Source organism: Dunckerocampus dactyliophorus, chromosome 11 (genome assembly GCF_027744805.1).
Source record: "Dunckerocampus dactyliophorus isolate RoL2022-P2 chromosome 11, RoL_Ddac_1.1, whole genome shotgun sequence".
Classification (NCBI taxonomy): Eukaryota; Metazoa; Chordata; class Actinopteri; order Syngnathiformes; family Syngnathidae; genus Dunckerocampus; species Dunckerocampus dactyliophorus.
The window spans coordinates 28,124,703-28,150,377 of NC_072829.1; the positions used below are offsets into that span (position 1 = coordinate 28,124,703).

At 41.8% G+C, this 25,675-nt stretch overlaps 1 protein-coding gene across 9 annotated transcripts; it reads right to left on the reverse strand.

The window, feature by feature from the left end:
• Positions 1 to 2,474: 2,474 nt before the first annotated feature.
• On the reverse strand, positions 2,475 to 24,887 carry LOC129189459 (catenin delta-1-like). 9 transcript variants are annotated; one of them, XM_054791106.1, is made up of 23 exons: positions 24,640 to 24,886; positions 23,868 to 23,950; positions 17,757 to 17,886; positions 16,268 to 16,431; positions 14,791 to 14,859; positions 14,589 to 14,708; positions 14,178 to 14,440; positions 12,800 to 13,081; positions 12,470 to 12,707; positions 12,167 to 12,389; positions 11,410 to 11,602; positions 11,199 to 11,316; positions 10,950 to 11,106; positions 10,803 to 10,820; positions 10,404 to 10,472; positions 10,206 to 10,333; positions 7,973 to 8,123; positions 7,703 to 7,889; positions 7,432 to 7,634; positions 7,313 to 7,354; positions 7,160 to 7,227; positions 6,948 to 7,002; positions 2,475 to 3,969 (listed from the first exon to the last, which is right to left on the reverse strand). In XM_054791106.1, the coding sequence occupies exons 4-23, from the start codon at positions 16,424 to 16,426 to the stop codon at positions 3,917 to 3,919; spliced, it is 2,796 nt and encodes a 931-aa protein (XP_054647081.1). In that variant the 5' UTR covers positions 16,427 to 16,431; positions 17,757 to 17,886; positions 23,868 to 23,950; positions 24,640 to 24,886; the 3' UTR covers positions 2,475 to 3,916. The 9 variants fall into 9 exon arrangements, with proteins under 9 accessions (XP_054647081.1, XP_054647084.1, XP_054647082.1 ...); XM_054791109.1 differs by having other exon boundaries at positions 6,902 to 7,002; XM_054791107.1 differs by lacking the exon at positions 17,757 to 17,886 and having other exon boundaries at positions 24,640 to 24,887.
• Positions 24,888 to 25,675: the final 788 nt, after the last annotated feature.

The following is a 25,675-nucleotide window of genomic DNA, read 5'->3' on the forward strand; positions in this document are numbered from 1 at the left end:
GTGAGCCAGTACATCAATGCCTATGCCTTCACTCAGGTGTGTACTGTGTTCTGTAGTCCCTTGAATGGTCTCATCCTGGACAGACACAAGAGAAAACCCAGAGTAGCAGGTGACCACCTCCTCTGTTTGCACCGTACAAGCAAAGACTGCAAAGAGGATTGAAATCGGATTTCTTCTCACGTGGATTCTCACTAGGAATGAGTGAACAGGAAGCAGATCTGAATTCCACAATTCTGTTTTTCTTCCTGACGTCGGTGATGGCCATGGTGTTCTCAATTAGTGCAGCCATCCCAGTGCTGCAGCTGCAGTACTTCACCTTCGTGATGCAAGTGCTCAATTACGCCTTCCTGTACGGCGGCCTTACATCCTTCATCAGTGTGGTGTGAGTAGGCTTGGTCAACAATGACACAACAATGGTCTATGGTCTCTATCGTGCGTGGTCTGGATGCACAGCAGGCTGTTAATGAAGGTGTCCTAACTTTTTCCACCCATGGCCGCATTCTCAAAAATCAAAGAAGGTTGAAGCCACTTTTACATTTTCCAAACAAACCCATTTTAGATTTAAACCTCCCCCCCACCCAAAAACAGCCTGCATCTCATCTTTGTGGTATCAGTGACAAGCATATTAGTCGTATGAATACAATTTTTCTCATGTTACGCTTTCTTTTACTCGTTTTTCAATTTATGCAGTATTTTTTTTTTTTTTTTACAAATACTTCAACTTTCTTCTCATACATTTTCTCTTATTATTTTATTTTTGCAGTTTTTATTTACTTACATATTTTTTTGCAAATAATTCACCTTTGTTCTCATACATTTTTCCTCTTAATATTCCGTCTTTATTCTCATAATAATTTGGCTTGATCGTAGTATAACTGTTACCCAATCTAAAATTGCAACATTATTCATTTTGTTTCTCATAATTACAACTGTTGTTATTACAATATTATTATAATAAAATTGCTTCAGTTTTGTCACCATTTTTGCTGCTTATTTTAGTTTTCTTGTTTAATTGTATTTAGAATTAAAAAAGAACAGCCACAGGGCGTAAAAGGCTTTCAGGCCACACATTACACACGCCTGGCATCGCTGTCGCCCCGTATTTATCTTAAGTTTTCGGTGTAGAGCAAACACAAAGAAATTGACCCGGCTGTTCCAACACTTCTGGAGAGGACAATAGGTTGCATAGCACATATTTTGTCATTTTTGACTCGCTGTCTGCGACCAACCCAGGATCGACACACCAGTTGAAAATGTAGAAGATACTCGGGCACAATGACATCAATATATAAACATCCAGAAAGCAGATCCACATGATATGAAGGTCATGTCAATGTCCAAACGAAAAGCGGATGTAAAACAGACTTCTATGTCTGTGTTGTGTGTGTAGTTTCCCACCATGTCACTTTGGGAAGCTGTTGGGCCTCATGGTGGCTCTTTCGGCAGTCTTCTCTTTACTGCAGTATGCCTGCTTTGGTGCGGTGGAAACGCTTCTGCATGGAGATCCTTTATACGTGAGCACAACCTGGTGATGTAGAAGACAAGACAATTATAAACATACACCGGTGACACTCCTCTCTGTCTTCATGCAGGTGGACATTGCTCTAACAATACTCATCCTGTTCTCCTTCAGCCACCCTGTGTCGGTCCTTGTGAAATGTCGAAACCTTGCAGCCCAGCGAGCCAAAGCCAGCTCGACCAGTGACACCAATACGGTAGTCAGTGCTGCTTGGAGGCATCTTGACATCTGCTGGAACCTCATAGAAATGATGTCTGAACCAATTAATAATTTGAATGAATCTGCATTTACTTGTCCATTATGAACGAATATCGCCAAGTCAAGATGTTCCATGCTGATAGAGACTCGCACCCAAAAACGACTGAATGACGTCATTAAAGGGATAGTCCGGATGTTTTGGCATGAGGTTGGATGACATCCCTATTAGCAGTGCAGTACATCGAGTAATCAAAGAGTGAATGCCTCCTCGAAAAAAATCAGACCTCACAAATGCCTCTGTGTTATTTGTTAATGTACTACACTGCTGATGGGGATGTCATTCAACTTCATGTCAAAAAACCCAAACTATCCACTAGGTTATCGTGCGGCCCGTATTCTACCCTGGTTCAAATAAATCATGATAATCAAGCCCATGGTGACTGTATGCCAACTAAATGCTGATAGGATGCAAGATGAATAGTCAGAAGACATCCCATGTTGTTCTACAGCTCATTATAGATCTTAAGATGCTACACAAGATGACTCAATACCTTTTACATTCCAGAGGTTGTGATCGTAGAGCTTCAGTCCTGTTCCACGTCTTCTGGGTACATTCCAGCGGTGATCATAGAGCATCACTTCTTCTGGGTGTGCACATCTGCCTGGCTGAAAAACAACCAAATTAAAGCAGAAACTGTCAAAAGTGCCATCTGAAACTTTGATACTTTCAAACAAGCAGGCGTGAGCATGTGCTGTCTACTGTAAGAAAAGATTTTTATTTATAAAACCATCAGTATAACCAGTTACATAACTTTATTTAAAAAAAAAAACAACTTGTCAAAGGCAGGCAGGTATGAATGGTACATAGTCATTGTACATGGATAGGCAACATTACAAATATACCATGTGTGGAGAACTGGAAGGGAGAATTTAAAGAAAGCTGGAAAACAAATTGCATAACGATCTCACCCATCATTGTCACAAAGCAGGTAAATTACAAATAAACTACATGGAAAAGGCAGGTAAAAAAAACAAAACAAAAAGGATGACAAAAATATGCATCTTGTCCGACTTCTACGCTAAAACTGTACAGACTCGAGTCTCCTCTAAGCAAATAAACCTCGCATAGTCTTTTTTGGGGGGGGTGGGAGACTGAATGCTTCAATGAGAATGTAAATGAATCTTAAATAGCTGATGCAAGAATAAGTGATTAAGTATTAGTGGTGGTGGTTAAGTGAGCACTTATTGCCAGCTTCACTTCCCACTGTCATCAAGCCAGATGTGGAATTCTTCAATGTAAGATGAGTCTTTTTCACACACGTGAAAAAAAAAAAAATCCACAAGAAAAAATAACAGAAGAACAAGGTTGACAGACATGAGCACAAACTGAACAATGCGTGTTCTTCTGTTTCAGGTCTGCGCTTGCATAAAAAAAAGGTAATTTAAAAGAAAAGGAAAAAAAAAAAAAAAGGTCCATCCATAGGTGCTTCTCCCCTCACACACATTCACTGTATAACAAATAAAAACATCTGCTCTTTCCTGTGTACATCTGTGCCAATCCCAACATGGAGAATATAATTCTACACAAGACTCCTATACAAACAACATTCTCCATTTCTACAGGGCGACCAGTCGGGTCTGATGGCCGCACCCCGCCCTCCCAACAAGCCCCACGATGGGACGATTTAAATAAAGGCCAACATTAATGCAGTCATCATTTTTTTCCTCCATTTTCACACACACACTATATATATATATATATATATATATATATATATATATATATATATATATATATATATATATATATATATATATATATATATATATATATATATCCTACACTGAAAAGTCTACTCAGAACTTCCTCGTTAAGCAGGCAGCAACATAAATTGAACACAATGTTGATAATAGCAAAGAGGCGGCAAAAGCAGAACACCAGAATCAAATGATTGTCAACAAAGGTGATTGCCTTTATAGATTTATAACTTAATACAAAGTAGAGTTCTGCTGCTACGGTAAAATTGTAAAAAATAAAAAAGAAATAAAAGTATGACTTGGTGTTGCAACTTCTTGAAGCTGCAACACAACCACGTTCTTTGGATGCCAAACAGTCGTCTCCTCGTCTCATTGGTCCAGTGGGAGATGGTACAAGGAAGAGGAAGGGCAGGGAATGTGTGCACGTGGACCCTCCTTCCCTCAGTAGCCAGGCAGGGACGGCCCAGTCTGGGTGATGCACACGATCAGTTTTTCTGCGGCAACAAAAAATATGGATTAGTGACATTTCAACTTAAAACAGACTGTCTCTCTGGGTATCATTTACATTTTAACACCTGACACCTTTTCCAGCCTGTCACCCACACACGTTGGACACGTTGTTTGTGTTAACGATTGTGTCCTCTCACACAACACTTGCTTGCCGTAAGACTACAGACATATTTCTATGAGCCCCAGCCTACTGCTTTTTCTTTAGTCTTGTTGCGTAAAGGGATAGTACGAATTGTTGGGCTTGAAGTTGTATGACATCCCCATCAGCAGTGTCGTACATAAACAGTAACTTACCACTGCTGATGAGGATGTCATACAACGTCATGTCCAAAAATCCAAACTTCCCTTTAATGCTGAATGAGGCAAATTACATTTTTAAACACCCATTTGAAGTGTGTCATCACAGACGATATATTGTCACATGAAACGGGTATCGAGTAATGCCTCGTTTATCGCGGTTAATTGGCTAAATTAATTTCCGCAAAGTAGGATTCAATATTAATAAACTGAATATTTTTGTTGTTATGGCAGAGAAAACCTGTTTACGATCTTCTCAATACATTTTTTAACATTAGAGCCATCTAGACATGAAACAACACCCACATAATCACCTTTACATTTGTATTAGCTAATACAGTAGATATAAATAGAGAAAAATGACATACAGTGGTGCCTCGGTTAACGTCCGCCCAGTTAGCGCGCTTTTCGGTTAACAACCAAAATCATTTCTGGTTCCAACAACAAAACATAAGCATTCAAACTTACAGTACATAGCACACGTCACCACCTCGTTGGCGCACTTCCACAACATCACTGCCGCCAGCACCTCCATTTTCTGTATTAAAACTGCAAGGTTCATGTTTATTGGATCTAAGATGTTGATATTTACTTTGACATATTTTTTATATTTTTGCAAATTGTGGGTACAGCAGAATAATGTGTTTATGTTGTGTTATTTTGTTAATTGATAGTTTTGTGGTCAAACTAGGTCAAAGTGATGTTAAATCTTCAGTTCAGTCATTTCTTGTTTGTAATTATTTCTGCATCATTTTCTGCATGTAAAAGTACAATTATTGTCTATAAAATGTGTTTTGTGTTAACATTTTGGGGTGTCTGGAACAGATTCATTGGATTTACATTATTTTCTACGAGAAAATTTGCTTTGGTTAGAGTGTTTTGGTTTGAGTCGGACCTTCTGGAACGCATTAATGACGTTAACCAAAGCACCATTGTATTAAACATAAATGAGATAAAAGACTCACACATTAGCAGTTCCTTGTTGTGTTTTTCTGGACAGCATTGTAATGATGGCTTTACACTCATATTACCCAATATAGTAGACACAATAAGAGTAAATAAGCCATTTAAGACGTAAATAAAACTCCTGTTTGTGTTCCCTGGGCGACTTTAGTGCCAGGCGGACAGGAAGTGACATCAGAAGTTCCGAGTTGCGTCTTAGGTAGTCATGGGTTATGACCCCAACAGTAGCTCATGTTGATATTATTATTATTATTATTAATTATATTATTATCAGTCATTGTTATTATTGTGTGAGATAACAACCCTACAATAACTGCCTATTCTGGCGATTACATCTCATGTTCTGGCGACACCTAGTGGCCAATGTAGACTACTACATTCACAAGTAGAATTTCTTCTACCTTTTATTTGTATTTTAGTTTATTTAGCCATTTTTACACTTGAAAATACTTAGTGTTTAGTTTAATAACACATAGAACCTAAATATGCAATGTTTTTTTACTAATGGGTCATATTAAACCACAAAACAGAAATCATTTAATTCTTTTTTTTAAAAACTGCGATATAGTGAGGGAGTGATATTCGAACTGCGATATAGCGAGGGACCACTCTACACCTTTAGAGCTGCGACAATTAAATCGATGAATTGACAATCGCTTATCCAATCGACAACTATTTTGGTGTTTGTTTCTATTTAAAATGCAAATATCCTCTTGATTTCAGCCTCTCACGTGAATATTTTTAACATTTCCTTAGTTGTCCATGAAAGCATCCCTATTACCTTTGTGTTTTAAACAATTCACAAACAGCGTTTCCGGGCTGCTAGAAGCTAGCTAGCAAGCCCCACTTTCAAGCCCCCCATGGAGCATCTCTGGACATTATTCCAGGTGGCTGCATTTCACATTTTCCAGCTCCAACAATGTTTTAACTTTGAATTTAGCATAAATTGTGCATCTTGTTGCTCACTGTAAACTGGAGCGTGTTTACTCGGCTCCACTCGACGAGAGTGGTTTAGCAGACACCGAAAAAGGTGGCTTCTTGGAGTTTCCTGAATTCACATGCTGCATTTGTTTCTGCAGCAGGATGTATTTCATAGGAAAGTTTCTTAATTGCAAAACAAAATGCATTATTTTGTGAATGATGTTTCATATTTGCAAACCACACAGAGTTTGTTGGTGAATGGTTGGGCAAGAGTAAAACATGATTTTTAACTCCATACTCAAACCACTAAGTGTTTGTGTTTGGTTCATATTGATTTGGTCTGTCTAGGGCCTAACGGATTACTCCATTAATCGAAACAACAAGCTTCAGACTGATCAAGTAAGAAATGAATAGTTAGTTGCAGCCCCATACACCTTTATTTAAGGTTTGCATCATTTGTAGCGGTTTGTGACTCAGTAGAGTTCAGATATCATACAGTTTTTCCTTTGTGTACATGACTAATTCAGATTCTGATATGGCAGCACCACTAAACAAAAACAAAAAGGTATTTCTATGATGTTGGAGAACATATGTCAGATCATGTCATACACCTCAGTGAGGCTCCTGTTACATCATTACAAAAAGCTTGAAAGATTTCCCTTAGTTTTGAGGTTATGAGAGAGCAAAGGAACATTGATCAGTGTCCATGCAGGACGAGAAGTCAGTAGGACATACCATGCTGTTACATGCAGAGAGGGGGGGTAGAGGGGGGAGGGCTAACCATCATAGGAGTCCAACAGAGGCAGGGAGCCCTTTCTTCCCCCATACACCCCTCTCTGAGAGACAACCGGAGCAAAAAAAGAGAGAAGAGGGGGAAAAGGTAGTGAGTGTTAAAAGTGAAACATGTTAATTGTGAGTTTGTAAAAAACGACGGGGTTTAGTGTTATTAAGCGAGCAGTGCCGCATGAGATTATCAGCGTTTTAAAAAAGTACCGGTAAAGTGTCTGTTGTGTCGTCTAGAGTGTGTCTCCTCTCCCTCTGGTCCAGTGTTGAGTAAGCCTCTGAATAAAGACGACAAGAATGAGACCAATGTGCCTGAAAGCACACACTTTTAACGCGTTTGGATAAAAAACAAGCCGCACTAACCAGAGCCGAGGTCATTTAGTGGAATCATGTTTCGCTTCTCCCCTGTAGTGGGACAAAACAATGTGAACTCTCAAATTTGGAGCTTCCCCTTTGTAATGTGCACAAACACACACACACACCTCTGTCCAGCAGCGGTGTGGTAGTCTCTCCATAGGTGCCGTTGGCTCGGGTGCTTGGTCCATTAGCGGTGTTGAAGTTTAGGTTGACCTGGAAGTCTGACTTCTTCCAACCGTCTTTCTCCAGAGGACGACGCAGCTCCTTGTGGGCCCAGACGAGCTGCAGCACCTGGCCCGCCGCTCGAACCTCACGATCAGAGCGCTTGCTGTACAACAAGATGTGTCAAAAACGCAAATTGCTCTATACCACAACGCAAACATGCTTCTTACGTACCCATCTTTGTTAATAAGCACAAGCCTCTCGATGCCCTGCGAGGCTCTGAGGGTCTTTGCCGCTTCCAAACTGATGCCTAGCACCTCAGCCAGCGTGCTCAAGACAGACACCACCGTCTCCTCTGACAGAGCACGTCCAGATTGGCCTCCAGGGAGATTGGCCACAAGGTGTGGCACAGCATGCAAACCTGCACAAGAAACACAGCTTAGCCTCAGAGGGATGCCTCTTGAACACTTAACAGAAACAAAGATTGATGATATTCAATCTCACCAAGAAGTTCACAGTTCCGGTTGTCGATGGCGAGGTTTCTCAAGGCTCCAGACATTGCCCTTACCACACGATCATTGCCGTGAGCCAGCAGCTCAGCCATCATGGGAAGACCCTTCTCTAGACGCACAGTGGCACGAATGTAACGACCAAACTAAAGAGAAGACAGAGGAGTTGTGAAGTAATTGTTTTTCTCAGCAAGTATCGTGAGTTTTACCAGCATAATGAGTGAACAATCAACTTGAAAGTACCAAAACCTCACACGATAATACAGTTTTCCTCGCTACATTGCGGTTCACACATCGCCTCCTCACTCGACCGTGGTTTTTCAAACAATAAAATGACTGCTGTTTCGTGATTGACTATGACTTATTATTAGTCAACAATATGCATATTTAAGCAAATTTTACATGTTTTTTCGCATAAATTAAGCATAAAAATGGCTAAATTAAATAAAATACAAATACAGTAGACGCCCCTACAACGTAAATAATCCGTTCCAAGAACCTTTATGTTATAGGGATTTTATGATATGCGAAGCGTAAAATACATGTAAATAGCCTAATCCGTTCCAAGATCTTCCCAAACTCACACCTTTGGGCCTTCAAACTATTCAAAGTCCACCAAATATGGTGGGAAAATATAACAAAACAGCATAAACATAGTAGAGTAACATTCCATTATAAAATAAGGTAAATACGGTATAATGGTCGATGGGGAACGGCCGTATAGTCTAGCAACATCACTTAATTTCATACCACCGTCATGCTTCTGGATCATTTCCTGCTTTGTTTCGATCGACAACTTTTCCCTTTTGTTCTTCTCCCTTACACTTGGTTTAGGGCGCATGACTACGGTAATTTTAACACAAAGGAAAGTAAACAAATTAAGAAGAGATTTCAATACGTGCAAACTAGTTTAAGGGCGACTAGGATGAGGAAGGGAGCTCACACACAAACTCACGGACGCACTGGATAAATCAGCCAATGAGATGAGAGCGTCGGCGGTGCCCCGATAATCAGCCAATGAGAGCATGAAGCGTCAGAATTTGTGGATAACTTCTGCTTCCTTTCGATCGACAACTTTTCCCTTTTTCTTATCCTTTACACTTGGTTTAGGGACCATGACTACGGTAATTTTAACACAAAGAAAAGTGATGAAATTAAGAAGAGATTTCAATGCGCGCAAACCATTTTAAGAGCGACTACGATGAGGAAGGGAGCTCACATACAAACATGGACGCGCTGGATAAGTCAGCCAATGAAATAAGAGCGTAGGCGGTGCCCTGATAATCAGCCAATGAGATGAGAGCGTAGGTGGTGCCCCGATAATCAGCTAATGAGAGCGTGAAGCCAGAAGGCGTCACCAAGTGTACTCTGTTAGTCTCTCTGTCGCTTGCACGGACTTGACGCTTTACGTTATATGGAATTCCTTACGTAATACGATGCAAAAAATTTACATAAATTCTTTACGTTCAGTGGAATTTACGAAAAAGGAGGTTTACGTTATGCGAGGTACTACTGTATAGTATAAGCCATGAAGACCAACCTGGGAATGTAGCATTCTACATTGGTCACTAGGTGTCAGTAATTGTTAGGTGAGACCACCACCGAAGGACCAGATTTGAACAACTGCTTTTATTGTAGGTTTAAATGATCTCACAACAGGTTCAATAATAATAATAATAATAATAATAATAACACGGATTATTGTTGTGGCTATAGCCCACAATAAACCAAAAAAAACCCTCTACTCTGAAGTACCATGTCACTTTTTGTCCGCCATCAATTCTGCTCCCCGACATGTTATAAACTATCTTCAATGGCTTTTTTCTGCGATTATAGCCATCGTATTGGGTAATATGACTGTAAAGGTGATTATATGGATGTCACTTAATGTCTAGATGGCTTGAATAATGGTTTAAAAAAACGTATTTAGAAGATAAAAACAGGTAAACAGGTGCCATAACTACAAAAATATTCAATTACAAAGAATGAACCCTACTTGCGGAAATTGACTTATTGCGGTTGAGTCTGGAAGCAATTAACCGCGATAAGATAGATAGGTAGATACTGTACTTTTATAATCCCCAATGGGGAAATTCAGGTACAATATCTCTCATAAATCACACAATAAGACATACAATATATGCAACAAAGACTAAAAATACAAACAATAAAAAAACAGAGATTACTGTATTGCGAATAGTAAATGTAGAATATGTAAAAGTACTCACAGTCCATCGACCTGCACACAGGTTCTGGATGGCCCCGGCAGCAGCTTCCAGCACTGAGGGGTTCTTGCTCTCTCTGAGCAGCGATGTGTAAACTCGTACAACTTCTGGTTGGAACAGCAGCTCATAACCTGAAACAGAATATATATTATAACAATATATATTTTAAATGTATCAATAGTTAAGTGTATATAGACAGACCTTTGGCGGGCGTTGTCCTCTTTGGAATGTCAACTTGGTCTGCACTTCCATCATCTCCATCTTTCTTTCCTGCAGGAACAAAGAGGGAAAGACATGACAGTGGAGGAACAGCAATTAAAAATAATAATAATAATAATAATAATAATAATAATAATAATAATAATAATAATAACAACAATAATAACAATAATAATAGATGGCTCTCAATGTTCTGTGTGGTGTCAAATGAAACCATGCATCCAGTGAAACAAGCAGAGTGGGCATGCTTTGGGGTACGTGCGGCACCACGCCAATGTCATGTGACTGCTATGAATTCAGTTCCCATTTCTCCCGTGAATAACATTCTGTGTTAGTGATGACAGATGGTACAATGACCACAGACGCACAGGAAAATCTTACCTTTTGAAAACCACTCATCTAAAAAGGACAGGAATAAAACACGAAGAGCAAAGAGGGAGGAGAGAAAGAAACAAGCAAGAGAGTGAAAAACTGCCACCAAGAAGCCCAGACACCTTGTAATTGACCACCAGGTTGCCACATACTGACCTTTGCCCTTTCGAGAGCCAAAGCAGCCACCCTTGTTCGATCCAGGTGCAGGTCCGTTGTTGAGGGGCACGGCCTCTGCATAGCGATCACAGCTGGGGACCTCACGGTGGACTTGATAGGACAGATTTCTTAAGAGGCACATGCAGTTCTCCACCAACTGTGGAAAGGACAAATCAATTGAATAAAAGTGTTTAGTCAAGCAGGACAATTAAAAAGAACCAAAATCACTTACGAAGAAACAGCAGTTACCTTGTTGTCCACATCTTTGCGGTTGATCTGTGACTGAACGATGTACATCAGAGAATCGACCAATCCGGTGCACTCTCTCAGCTTTCTCCGGGCCTCGCTGCGCTCTGAACTCACATTCCTGTTGCAGACAGGATAAATTTGAACATTTAATTACACGTTTGTCTAAATATGGCCCTCAATCGAGCTTTTTCTCCGCCTGTCGCGTTCGTACCTCAGGCAGCCAGCAGTGTTGGTCAAGGCGGTTTCCCACTCCAGATGGCGTGGTTTGCAGCTTTCTTCTCCTCCGTTGCTCCCGCGCTCCCAACCCGAGTGAGGCACTATCACCTCATCTGCCAGAGCATGTAAGGCGTGGTCCACAATCTCCATCTTTACTGAATCGTGGGATGACAGGTTCCAAAGTGTGCCTGGAATGACATCAATATTCTAATATTACATTCTATTACTGCCAATGCAGCAGAATAAAGATTACCCCTATACAGGAAATTGTGCTGCTTTATGGTTAGGATTTTGCAGACCAAGCCCTCTTGGGATCAGACATTTAAAAAGTTTTCAAAAGGGACCTGTGAGTAAGATTTAGTGGGCTCTGGTGTTGGCCTTGTATCTTGCACTTGAACTCATGTAGTGAACATACTTCCCCTTTGAATCACCATGAGTCATTAGTCTGGAAAGGATGATGCTAAATGTAGGGAAATACCACACATGTGGGGAAATATGCAACAATTTTTGGACAGAAAAATACAGCAAGAGTTTTTGAGAAATCGTAAAGGAGTAAATACCTGTATCACACGTTAATGTTTTAAGATTATACAACAATTAACACATAAAAGAATCTTATCCAAACAAATACCTGTCAAGCTTCCCTTATGGTTCAATAAGCACCAATCAATACCACTGCATAAATTGAATCACAATTATGCATATTGAAATGTATACATTACATTACATGAAAGAAATATGGTGACAAGTACCAGTGATGGTGTCAGTAAGGTCCTGGTCGTGGGTTTTCCTCAGCAATCGGATGAGAGCTGGCACGCCATCGCAGTTCTTGATGGCAATCTTGTTGTCTGGGTCTCGTCCATATGAGATATTCTTTAGTGCCCCGCAGGCGGAGTGGTGCACATCTTTGCTGGGGTGATCCAGCAGCGACACTAAGGCTGGTATACCCTTCAGACGCCGCACCTCTGATTTAACCTGCATGTAATGCATATTACATTAGCACATCATCATCAAGAAAAAGAATGAACGTGAATAAAGTATGACGATCGTTTCACCTTGTCATTTTTGAATGTGAGATGCTGGAGGAAGGCAGCTGCGTTGGTTTTGACGGGATCCAAGCGGTAGTTCAACATGGCGATCACCTCCGGCAGCTCTGGTTGTCTCCATGAGGCAGGAGGACCTTTCCTCAGTGTGCTGTCTAACGAAGCCATGCTTCCCCGCTCCATGGACATGGGAACCCAGGCATATGGATCAACTCCTCCCATATCACCATCCAGAGTATCTTCGCAGCTTCTGTATGGGGTACAGGGAGATCAATGCCTTGTGTTCAGTGTGCAAATATAGCATGTACACGTGTCTGTGCTGCACTGCCTTCAATGCTTTACCTGAGTCTTCGTCTGTCGATACCACCAGGGCCAGGTCCCAGACGTGGCATGGTGCCATAACCACCGGGGTGCATGGGTGGAGGCCCCATACCGTAGTCGTCATATCCCACACTGCGCTGGTCATCTTCCAGACCGTAATGACCGTGACCGTATCGCATCTCCATTGCAGAGCCCATGGCCCTCATTCCCCTGCCCACCTGGGGCTGTGCTGCATAGGGGTCCATCTGCTGGCGGCTTGGGGCCCGGTAACCAGAATCCAGAGTTCTGTAGCCATCAACGGGCCTGTGGAAAGGCGCAATATGGCAGTGTGTGTGATTCCATTTACAGTTGCACAAAAGGCACAGATGTCAAACTCAAGGCCTGGGGGCCAGATGTGGCCCGCCACATCATTTTATGTGGCCCACAAAAGCCGGGGATTAATATATGCCAATCATGCACTTCACCTTTTTCCTCTAAATGTATTTATTCTTTCATTTTCACAGAAAAACTGTGTCCTGTTCTTAATTTTACTATTATCTGATCATGCAACAAGATATTCCAAGCATTTTTTGGTTATCAAAAATAAATACTTCACTGTCTGCTTGACACCTTGATATTCTCACTTCACTTCTCATTTATAATCAAATGCATGGGGAACTACGTAATACTATCATGAGGTTATATTCAAATTCATATTTGTTATACTTTATATCAATATTTATATGCGATTAATGAAAACAAGTTTGACACCCTTTCATTAAGGTTTTAATCACATCATTTTAGACTCAAATTGCTTCTACATACCTGACTTGAATGGTGGAGAATATTCCCAAGATACATTAATATTACAAATAAGAGATATGACTACTCCATCTTGTTTTGACAGAGATTTCCTTGGTAACACGAGTGCAGTTTCCATGACGTGAACACACAGTGTGGAAATGAGGATTTGGCCCACATTTCTTCACGGTGTATGTTGAAGCTTGCTTTGGTCTGAACCAGGGATAAGCAGTAATGAGCTTGCACTCACATGCGTCATGGTGACGTCATAGCATTGAAAGAAGAGGAACAATGCCATTTCCCACACTGATTAAAAAATGTGATTATGTTGACAGGTTATAGAGGGGCATAATCAAAAAAGCATTCTAGGGCAGGGGTTTTCAAATTGTGGCACAGTGAGCCTCTGCTTCGATAACAATACAGCTGGGGTCTCTCCTACTCCCCAAAAACTGATTTTATGGGGCATATTTTGTGTGTGTGGTTTTTTTTTTTGCTGTTATCCCCAATTTTATTCCCTCACTGTAGAAAGTAAAAATCCATGTTTTTTGACATAGCTGAAGCAGGCAGAGTAGGTTTAAAAAAATATTTTCCTTTTTCCCCAAGCTGCTCTCTCTCGTACCTGTAACGATCATCCATGTGTGAGCCCCGGCTCAGGCTTGTGTACGCCTCCGATGGTGGTCCTCCCCTGTAGTCATCGTAACCCCCTACAGGGCCGTAGTGGTAGTTTCTGGGCACCGTGGCAGTGGGGTAGTCCCCTCCTCCCATGTGCCTGTATGGACGGTCCAGTGTGGCGCTGTAGCCACCCATACCGGACATCGACATGCCGCCGTCGATGGACATGGAGTCTGTCGGCAGGACTATGCGTGAGAGTGGCTTCTTCAGCTGTGAAAAGAGATTTAGTAAATGCTTTAGCTGTCTGGATTTAATTTGAATATACAGTACATGCAGCCACACCACAACATTTGAACAACTGTTTTCTCCGGGTTCCATGATCTTTATTTATATCTTGAGAATGGCACTCATGACCCACCCCATTGTCTGGCCGCCGTGTGGTTCCTTCTTCAGAGAAAACAGAGTGTGCTTCATGAGAGTCATCCTCTGGGGTGTAGCTCTCATCTAGAGTGCTGTGTGCTGGGTCCACCATCCTGTACTGTAGCAGACCCCCCATACATAAATGTAAATATTCACTAACTAAATGCTAAACATTTCAAATTCCTCTTAAAAACATGTACCTGTGTGCCGTTTATGTAGGAGTCTGTCAATTTCAGGCGTTCTATGTCTGCATCCCCTACACGGCCGTTCTGGAATGTGACAGAGAGACGAGAATATCAACAGCATATTTACTGAGACAGCATTAAATGTGAGGTTATGGCATTGTTACCCCAGTCTAGTCTCCTATCAAACATCAACAATAATAATAGGCTCCTTCACTCATGCCTGTGCGTTTATGGTCTGTGAATCACTACAAGACATTTGGGAGGACATTTTGGAATGCAGCCGTGCATCCTTACACCCTAGTTCCTCCTCTGCCTCCCTTAAAATCGGTTACATAATCAATGTCTGTCACCCTGTATAGACTTTACCGACCCTGAGCAACACAACAGCCTCAGTTACTGTATAAGCATGCAGTTGACGTATCTGCAAGCCTCTTCTGTGGAAACAGTTGCACTTTAATAATAGCAAGGGGGTATTTTTTCTTTCAAAACGGGAAGTGGAGGGCAGATTTCCCTCTAAGCTAATCCTTCCCATAACAACTTCATCAACTCTGAATTTAGAGAAGTATTCGAAAGCATGGCATGGTTGTTATTCTCAATGGAAATAAAATACATACTTGAGCTACGCTAATCACGCCTGTCCAAGGTTCCTCACAGTCAAAACAGTCTAATGAACGTCAAGTGAGCCTAAAAGGAAGAAAAATATTTACAGATGGAATGTAAAACGTCTCCACTGCCAAGAGATGCCTGAACTGTCTGTAGCGATACAGCCTGACCCCAAAGGCACAATGACACCAGATTACCGAAACAATAGATCAACACTCTCTGGTAATCAAGGGGCTACAGGCAAATACTAAATCAACGGCAGAAACTAAGATGTCCATAGTACCTTCAAACAGCTAAGCATATACTCAGTCTGCGTTTTAGTTTTAGCCCCCCCGACATGAGCTGTAAGACGGGAGCTAAAGCATGAAATAAAATACTAACTACCAAGTTGCAGAGCTTGATGTCCATCAATATATAACATAAACTCACATGCATGCATCTTTCAACAAAACACACAATGGTTGAATTAAAGACAAAACGCATGCGACAGCCATGACAGATGGCTGCATTCCAAAGCGTGCTGGAACAGGAAGGGAAAATAACTGAGATTCCACATCACGGGTTGACAAGGTGCACATCCGCTGAGTGGCAGCGAAGACATGCTGAAAGCATGCGATGACGGTGGTGATGATGATTGTGACAACCTCAGGCGTGCTCACGTTAGATGTGCAGTAAGTTTACAGACAGATGGGCATGCAATGAGATGCAGTGTAAATGCAGACTGACAAACACATATGGAGCGCTGGCGGAGAGGAGGCAGGACGGAGATGGGAGCAGGTTTACTGATGACTGAAAGGTGATGATCCAGATATTTCAATGAGAGTATCAGCCATGTAATGGCGCAGAGTCCACAAAAGGCTCCGGACTTTTTCAATTTTGCTGCCGTTACCTGTGTGTGAGGGAGGGGGCGACCCAGCGCTGAAGGGCTGGTGGCGGGGAGGCCCACTCTCCTCCTCTCCTCTTCCAACGCCCGAGTCAGCTGTTCAAACTGCATCTCCTGCTCCCTGACCGACTCCAGCAGAGCTGCTGCGCTCTCACACTGCTCCATACACACTACACGGCCCCCAGGTGGAAAGAGGGGGGGAGGCGTTAAACATTACACATAAAATCTGAAAGATCCAGATTTTAAGGTTCCAAAATGATGTAAGACTTATTTCTGTCTTACTCTTTGGGAATAAACAAAAACAACAACAACAAAAAAGCAACCCACGACAGAGGACACCTTAAAAAGTATAATAAAAATAAATAAGACACAAACATAACTTAATTAGTATTTATAGACACCCTTCTATTGACACAGAACACATGCATGGGGGGAGCTCTGACATGATATCAAACAACGTTGTTTGGGGCCAACATGCTATTGTTGCAACTTCAAACACCATTGAAAAATACAAAAACTTTAGATAGATACTGTATATTAAGCTGCTTATTTTATGCACAGTTATCTGCAATTTCAGAGCGCAATGGCTGAATTAAATTATAACAACCAGCGTGTCACCGATTTCCAGGGCTGTCCCGATGCAACATTTTCACTTCCAATACAATACAGATGTTGCAACCTTGACTAATCGGCCAATACCGATGTCGATCCGATATCAACACAAGTCATACATACTTTGACTTATCTTGGAGTGTGGAATGTTAGAAAAGACTTGATGAAGCGATACTACTCAAGCAGAGAACAATAGTCTGCAACAGTGGGAATGAGAAAACCTCTCCCATTTACTTCTCGATCCATGCTGGGTATAGTTTTATCCCCAATGTAGTGGCAGCTAGGCATAATTTCGCGAGCTTCGAGGTGCTCAATGAAGCATTTGAACCTGACATTACTCACCACTGACAGGGGTTTCACTCTTTTCTGTGATAGCTAATGACTTTTTGCCATCCTGTGGGAGTTTCCCAAGTGATGTCGCTTCAATGCACGATGAGGTTGGTCGTATTAAACTTCCCCAGTTCTGGTCCACCACAGGAAACTTGTGCATGACAAGGTTTGCACTCAGCAACGTCTTTACTGCCACATACCTGACATCACTCCTGCTCCTTGCTACTTTGTTATAACGCCAGTGCTAACAAACACTGTTGTTGTGATCACATGGGCTCTATCCAGTCGCTGATGAATAGACGTGCTGGGGCGGGGTCTGGAATCGATGGTGCCAATATCGCAGATTTGGAGATATAATCAGATCGTGTTGTTTTTGCTGATATTCAATATAAATATCGGTCGACACATCCCTACCAATTTCTAGCTCAACATATTCCATTGAAATAGTTTGTCCTATTTACAGTATAGCGGTGCGGATGTAAAAATGGTACACGGAGGTCCATTTCCAATCAAAGAGTTGAAGCTCCTCATGCAGTAACACAGAAATACACACCTGTGGGCGTGGTTTGATAGAAGTGGTGAGATATCGTGCCAAGGTCAGAGGTCAAGCTTTAGTTGTTCATTGGTAGAAGGTCAATGAAGCACCAAGCCCAGAAAGAGGAGGATGGACAAGGCGAGAAGAACTGCTCACAGAGAGAGAAAAACAAAGAAGTGTTTCAGCGAAGGATCGGCTGTTTGAAAAACAGCAACGTAGTAAGAGCACCAGTCTAGTGTGTCAGAGAGGGGTGTATTTGCTCTCAAGGTGACCAGCCTAATGCCCAACAATCCTTCTACCTAGCTCTGTTATCTTGGCTGAGCTCTCAAAGACAGACACTTTGTTATAACAGACCAACAAGTGGAGGCTCAGATCCTGTTATCAGCGAGTGGATACACCCTCAGGAGCTTGGTCAGCTGGCCTCCACGAGGTGAATAAACTCAGCCATAGCTCAGCAAACACCTGCATGACCGGTTTGACAAGGTAGCAAGAAAGGAAGGAGGGTGGGGGTTGAGTCTTTTCAATGGGTCTCTGTCTCGCCGGCATGCACAGAGACACATGGGTACTGTAGGGCCTCAACAATTTGGGCAACAAACGGAGGCTTCAACTTACAGCATGCAGGTGTCTACTGAGTGCAGATGGAATGTAAAAAGGTTCAAATGCAACACTGAGTATCAAAGGTCCCATATTACAAAATTTTAAAATCACTCTCAGAGGTCCCACAATAGTGTATTGGAAGTGTGATGACAGTAGGCATGGGCCGGTTTCAAAGTATACCACAGCATGAAAAAGTCACACTTTCAAAACCACTCAAATTTTCCGTCATACCGTTCCTGCAGTATGAGAGAAAGTGGGGACCCAGCACGGCCACGACATGAAAATACTTATGTATTATGTATTATGTTATGTACCGCGATCGACATTCACTCACATCGAGGGTCACCAAATATGAGGATGTGATTAAAGACAAGACAGGGGTTGAGGATACGTGAAATAAACGGTTTACCTTCAACTGATTAACAAGCAACAACCACTTAGCAACGGCTCAGTTGCTGTAACAATTACATGACCCGGAACGGAAGTGAAATTTGGTGGACAGCTGGCCAATGTTGTGGGTCACCACACAAGCAAATTAATCAAAACATACCAAATACACTATCCAACAACTCCACAACACTGACAAGTGGACAAGTTGTGACCGCACAGTCACCACGATATGAAAAAACATAACATTATAACTTTTTTTTTTTTTTAAAGATATTGATGTTGTGACCTTCTTGAGCCACTTAGTGATTGCATTTTGCTTTGTTTTTTTTGTTTTTTTACTGAGAAAATATTTAGTGTTGTGACTTGAGTTGCAGGATTAGCCACATTCATTATTTCAAAATAAGTTTTTTTTGCTGTTCATTATAAAACACACATTTTCCACTTCCATCATGTTCTATTATATCATTTTCTCTTCTTTTCAATAAAGATATTTCAAAATAACACATTTTAGAGCTGTAATTATAGTACAATATATAATTATTAAATATTATATGTATATGCAACCAAATTAGTTGCATTATTTTTTATGCTTTAAAGAGCCATTTTCATCACCAAATTCACATTTGTAAAAAAAGCTTATTTAAAAATAAAACAAAAAAAAGGGATCGGTACCTTGGTCTCAAAAAATGTTAATATCGCTTAGCGTCAATTTGTGGGACAATAAACATTTCTAAAACGCACCTGCATCGTTTTGTGACTCTTAAATAAAACAATTTGTCCAGTGATATTTTTTTTCATTGTACTTTTCTTAAAATTAAATGTTAAAATCTTGTCCCGTCTCATTCTCCCAGACCCAATCTTGTGTATCCTCTCGTCTAGTGACATCGACAAATCAGCATCATTGGCTGACAACAAAGATAACTAAAGTGCGTGCGTGTGTGTGTGTGTGTGTGTGTGTGCTACGTGGGGGCGTGTTTTACGTGCTCGGAGCAGAAACGGGGCAGGATATAATGTTTGAAGCATGGCTGAATGTTAGCGGCCTCTCGGCAGCCGTGCAACTGTTGCAAACAGTCCCTTTCCGTGGAAAGAGAGGGCGATGAATAAGTTAGTTTCACCTACCCAAGACAACGTCACCATGTGATAAATGATTACAACACAGCTGTTTATCTGTTAAGCTAGACACAGCAGAGCGTCTCTTCCTGTATGTCTACCAAATGAATGACTCAACGCACTGAGAAATCCATGCATAGCGTGCGCTCAATGCGGGAAGAAAGGGGAAGGTGGGATGGCCTGATGAGAAAACAAGGAGTGGCTTTAAAAGCTACGAGGAAATTTCAGAACCAAAACCACTATTGGCATGTGAGGTAGGAGATGATCAACAGAGCACGTCACGTAAAAGCCCTGGAGCTCTGACCTTCCACCTGAGTAGAATAAATGGTCTCCAGTGCCACACATGCCCATATATGGTCACAGCCAGGACTGGGCTGCTTTTGTACCCCGCAGACAGACAGGCAGCAAGGAGCTGCAAACAAATCAAACCAGCAGCACTACATGAGTAAACGAACGAGACGGGGCTAGAGCAAAGTATGAGGGGAGGGGCAAAGATAAGTAAAGTTGAGGTAAATTAAAGATAAAACACTAATCTAGCATTCCTAACATTGTCTTCTATCAATTAGGCACAACAGCCCACCCACTCGTGCGCAGGCAAATGACCTTAGTGTGACCAGTGTTCACCAAACATGAATGCTACAGTGGCTCCTTCCATATCTCAACTCAAGACAGAGTGAAAAATCATCATTAGCACGCTATCTTTTTCCGCTAATGAGCATCGCTGTCATTCGTACGAGATTAATTATAAACAGTGAAATTTCCTGGCAAGTACACTAAGGGTTGTTGTTGAGTGAGTGAGTGAGTGAGTGAGTGAGTGAGTGAGTGAGTGAGTGAGTGAGTGTGTGTGTGTGTGTGTGTGTGTGTTCTGTGTGAGTACAGGGAGTACGCAGCTGTCCATCTAAGAAGGAGGTTGTTGGAACAATGAGAAGCTTGTGCAGCCCCGAGCGTGAACTATGGCAAGAGCGAGACTGCACAAGAGTCAAGCGCGCGGCGAGCTGCATCCATGTTTTGCGCGCCTCCCGATTTCTGTATTCTCCATTTGCAGCTGTTAGTTTTGGCCTTGCAGGTCGTTGGCGACTATCGCTGAACAATGAAAACAATTGCTGCTATCCCACTGTCACTCCCGCCCCCTTCCCCTTCGACCCACTTCCTGACAAACAGGATGTTATGAATTCGACATCAGAGATGAGTGTGAGGGATGTGAGAGCTACCATGGTTAGCCAACAATCCATCTTCTGCTCTGTGCATATAGGCATTCATCACCAGAGCACGTAGCATGCATGCTTAAAAACAGTGTTGATCTGTAGATCATGACAACACAAAATACTTCCATTTTCCTGATATTATTCTCATATTGCTATCTGTCCTACTTTCACAAAATAAATATCAGATGTAACCCTGAATCTTGACATTTTCCCCACCTACTAAAAAAATCCCTACTAACGGGATTTTTTTCTTCTGTGTAGAGACATGACTCTTGCTGGTTGTAAAGCTGACAATACAGTTGATCAATTGGCATAAAAAAAACACAATGTTCTAAAAATGTCAACTATATTAGTGCTTTGGCCGAGCTGTCGGAATAAATCAGAAAGGTGAAGACATATGATGGCACTCCACTCAAACCGACGCTCCCCAGTAACGGCAGCACTCATGCAGCCCCAGACCAAGATGCTACCAAGATCATGCTTGACTGTAATCAAGACGATCAAGACGCCATTACCTCGGTACTTGGTACTCACTAGAAAATGGATGGATATTGTGTTGCGATGAGTAGGAAAACACACACGCAAAAAAGTAGCCACCATTGTGTCGTTTGACTGGCAGTGATTGACCGAAACAGATCGACTGCAACATAACATATCAAGTGGGAAACATTTTTGATTTATTTACTGCCAACTTGGCATGCTTTACCACAGTCCAACGTCTTCTGGGCTTTATTTATTTTCCATCAGTGTCAGTGCTTCAAGAATAAACGTGCCTCCCATCCTTATTTCACTCAGAAATTGCACGACATCTGCGGGCATCGTAAAATGCTCCGGGGGGAGAGTTAGTGTTGTGTGATGAGATTCCTCCACAATTGAGCGGTCGGCGGGGGAAATACTTCCCCGCGCAAATGTTCCTTCTCTTCATGACGGCAGCATTTCATTCACACGTCCATTTCCACGAGATTCTGCGTTTAACAGTAGTAGTTTATTGGCCAATCCCGCGGAAATCATAGGGCCCGAATTCATTGATGAAATGTGTAATTTTTTTTTTTTTAATATTTCAACATATGATCACACATCTAACACAGGAAATATGCCTTTCATAGTTATTTTTCATGGTGAAGTAACAAGATTAAATGTGTGTTTTGGTGACATGAGCACGTTTAAGGATTGCCTGTACTGATAAAAAAAATTTAATTTAATTTAAAAAAAAAAGAGATACTAGGACAGACGATGCAAAGAAATACAAACAAAATCGATCAGCGCGCCGGAACTAAATATAGACCACATACCGCTCTCTCCAATCCCAAAATATGCACGACACTTTCAGGCACCTTGAAAATGAGGAAATGAATGACGCAATCTTTTCATGACAGCAACAAGTGGTCAAATGTAAAGCGTAGGATTTAAAAAGGTCAAACGCCCATGCACACTTCGCAAACATCTGACTGCACCACGAGGCTCATAGTTTCACCTGATTGTGAGCCATCGGCCAGCATGACTCACTCAGTCCTGCCAGACGACATCCGTGACCGCACAAACGCGCGGGCAACAAGGCAGCCTTCTGACAACTTAACAAAACCCCAGACCATTGCAATAAATATTAAATATGTATACACGCTGTCATCTTTTGCAAAGATGTCGCCGTGATGCCACTGGCACCGGTTGAAGATGAGCGTGGCTTGTAATGGGATTGAAGCTTGAGCCCCCTAATCCAGTTAGTTCCACGCAAACATATATGTTCATGTGCACGCACAGACACCAGCACCCTTCGGATTAACCTGGACACCTCGTGAGAGCAGACACAATTGCAGGCGGCGGTGGGAGCAAGCATCAACAATCACCACAATGCCACACGTTTAGCAGAATAAAGAGGGCTAATTAACGAGTGTTAGTATTTTGGTGCCTATTTAAGAAGAATTTGAAAATGGCAGAAAGCTTGCAAAAGACATACTTTAAGTTATCAATGCAAATTAAAGCAATTAATGACAAAATCGCCATTTTTCACACTTGCCTTGTATTCATTTTTATCTGAAAAGCGAGCAGCTATTGGCATTCTCCCAATCACTCTAAGCCTTTCATTTATTTTGCTTTGCGCCGTTGCATTTGACTTATGCACTGTACTTTGAATGAACCTTCTTCAAAAGGCTTCAATGTTCCGTGAAGGAAAAAAGTTATGGAAAAACAACCAACAAAACACGTGGGCATGTGCGATTGGACATTTTTCGCCTTTCAAACTAATAGTATAAATGTTACGGGGGAACCAGTAAAATATATTGTATTTACCATCGGCGCGCTCACATTTGAGGATTGAATTTTGCGCAGGATGTGAAATAAATGATCATTTGCTTCTTTGTTTCAAGATTCAAATCACCATGTGGAGTTTGCGTGTCCTCCCAGCGCTTGCGTGGGTTTTCTCCGTGTACTCCAGCCTCCTCCCATATCCCAAAAACCTGCATGATGGGCTAATTCCACACTAAATTGCTCATAAGCGTGAATGTGTGTGTGAATGGGTGTGCGTCTCTCCAATAAGCTCCAGCTCACCCGAGACCCCAATATGGACGAACGGTAAAGAAAATGGCTTGATGGACGGACTGTTACGTTGTTTCATCTGCATGCCACACACTAACAATAAAAAGAATTGTGCATGCTTGTAAAAGAAGCAGTGGATCACGCTGTGTTCCACTCCGGCTGACAGTAATCCCCACCCATGTATTGCTACAAAAACAAGTTAGCACAGGACCCACCCAACAGGTTCACAAGCTGCAAGAGACCACCACCCTAAATAAACGTAGCTGGATAATAAGACAGGGAGGCTTCCAGTTACCTGACAGTGCAATCGGGGGTCTCCTTCAGCAACGGCTGCCTGCAAGGGGATTCAATAGTGGTGATAGTCCTCTTCCAGCTGAGCTGTAATATACAGTATATACATATATATATAAGTCAATGCAGTCTTGCATACAGTTTCAAAGCATGAAAGGGATCACATGCAAAGCCTTTGAAGACATCAGAATGTTTGTCTTTGTATCGTTTGATAGCCAATAGCAGGGCTGCTCGCTAAATACAACTCTGAACGAGAGAGGCTTGTTTTTGTTTTTTTTTTTTTAAATGACTCTCACGAACAAAAGAGCACCGCGAAGCACGGTGTCGTTCCAAGTTCTCACCGAGATAAATGACAATGTTGGACATCAAATCAGCCCCACTTGACTCGAATGCTCGGCCAGCACCAGCGTGACCTGGTTTGGCTGTCCTGCTATGTTAGCATCACAATAACCCTTATATAGCTAGGCGACGAACCGCAAGCTAGCGTTAGCATAGCAGCAGACAGATTAGCCGTGGTCGGGTTTAACGGTCTTGTTGGTCCTTTCCGTTATTTTAGTAAATACAGTGTTGACTAATACGGTTTGTGTGTGTTTTATGTGCGTGCTAGGGGAGGAAACAAAAGAAACGGGTGTACTTTGCAAGCTAGCTTTCGTGAGTCGTGTCGGGGGTCTCTCGGTGGATGTGACCACTCCTTTTAGCAACGCTGCAGTGCACCCACTATTTGTATCAAGACGCCGTTATGGTAACATTTTAGCCCAGTGTAAAAACATGCTTACCTTCTCGTACGAATCTCCCCTTACAGAATATTCCGTTAATTTGAGGTATTTCCGCCTCCTTGCCTGGCTTGTGGGTCAAGCTTGTTAACAGCCAAGCGACATCACAGTTTTCTATCAAAGAGAGGGGCGGAGCTTACGTTACCGTTACAAAATGCGCACACCAAATTTCTCCTTGCGCGTTTTCTGTCAGAAGCCACAAGTGACTACAACAACCGTCCGAGCGTCTGCTACTACACGAATGACGAATATTGGGATTTAAATGCTTGTGCAGCAGAATAAAGTGACCGCTGCTCTCTCTCTCTCTCTCTCTCCTCCCACATGAACTCACACTGATGTCATTTCATTGATTGCTCAAGAACAATAGCCTGGGAGGATGCCTGGAAATACACGCAGCAACATTCCACAGCCACTCGACAAAAAAACTTGACACAACACTTGTATCACCACCAGGTCGTTCATTCACTGAAGCCTGGCCAGTAAACAAAGACGCGAAAAGCGCCTCGGGTCATTTTAAGCAATTCTTTTTGTACTATTTCCAAGGCATTTTGGCCGTGTCGGCTGAAAATAAGTGAAAGTTTGCCAGAGGATATTCATTTTAAAAACGTTGTAAAATTGTCATATGTTTCTTAAATTACCCTAAAATTGCAACACAACACAAAAACTGACACAGTTGTTCCTTGCGAATGTCTTTTTTGCTTCCACATCTATCTGAACATAAACAAATACAATCCTTTTGAAGATTTTAATTTGGATACCACAAGTTTTTTTTAAAATATATTTGTCCCCCAGACGGCGCTTCATTTTCCCATTCAAAGCATGCAGCACCATTTCCCACCTTTTACTCTTCCTGAAATGATAGGCGTGTGTCGCTATTGATGTTGGATAATAGTAATGTAAAAAAAATCAAATAAAAAGTGTGTTTTCACTTTAAAAAAAAAATAAAAAAACATATATAAACATACTAGCATTTAAACAGTAAAAAATATATTTTGCATGAATATTTAAGGCAGACGTATAGTTTTAACAGATTCCTTAA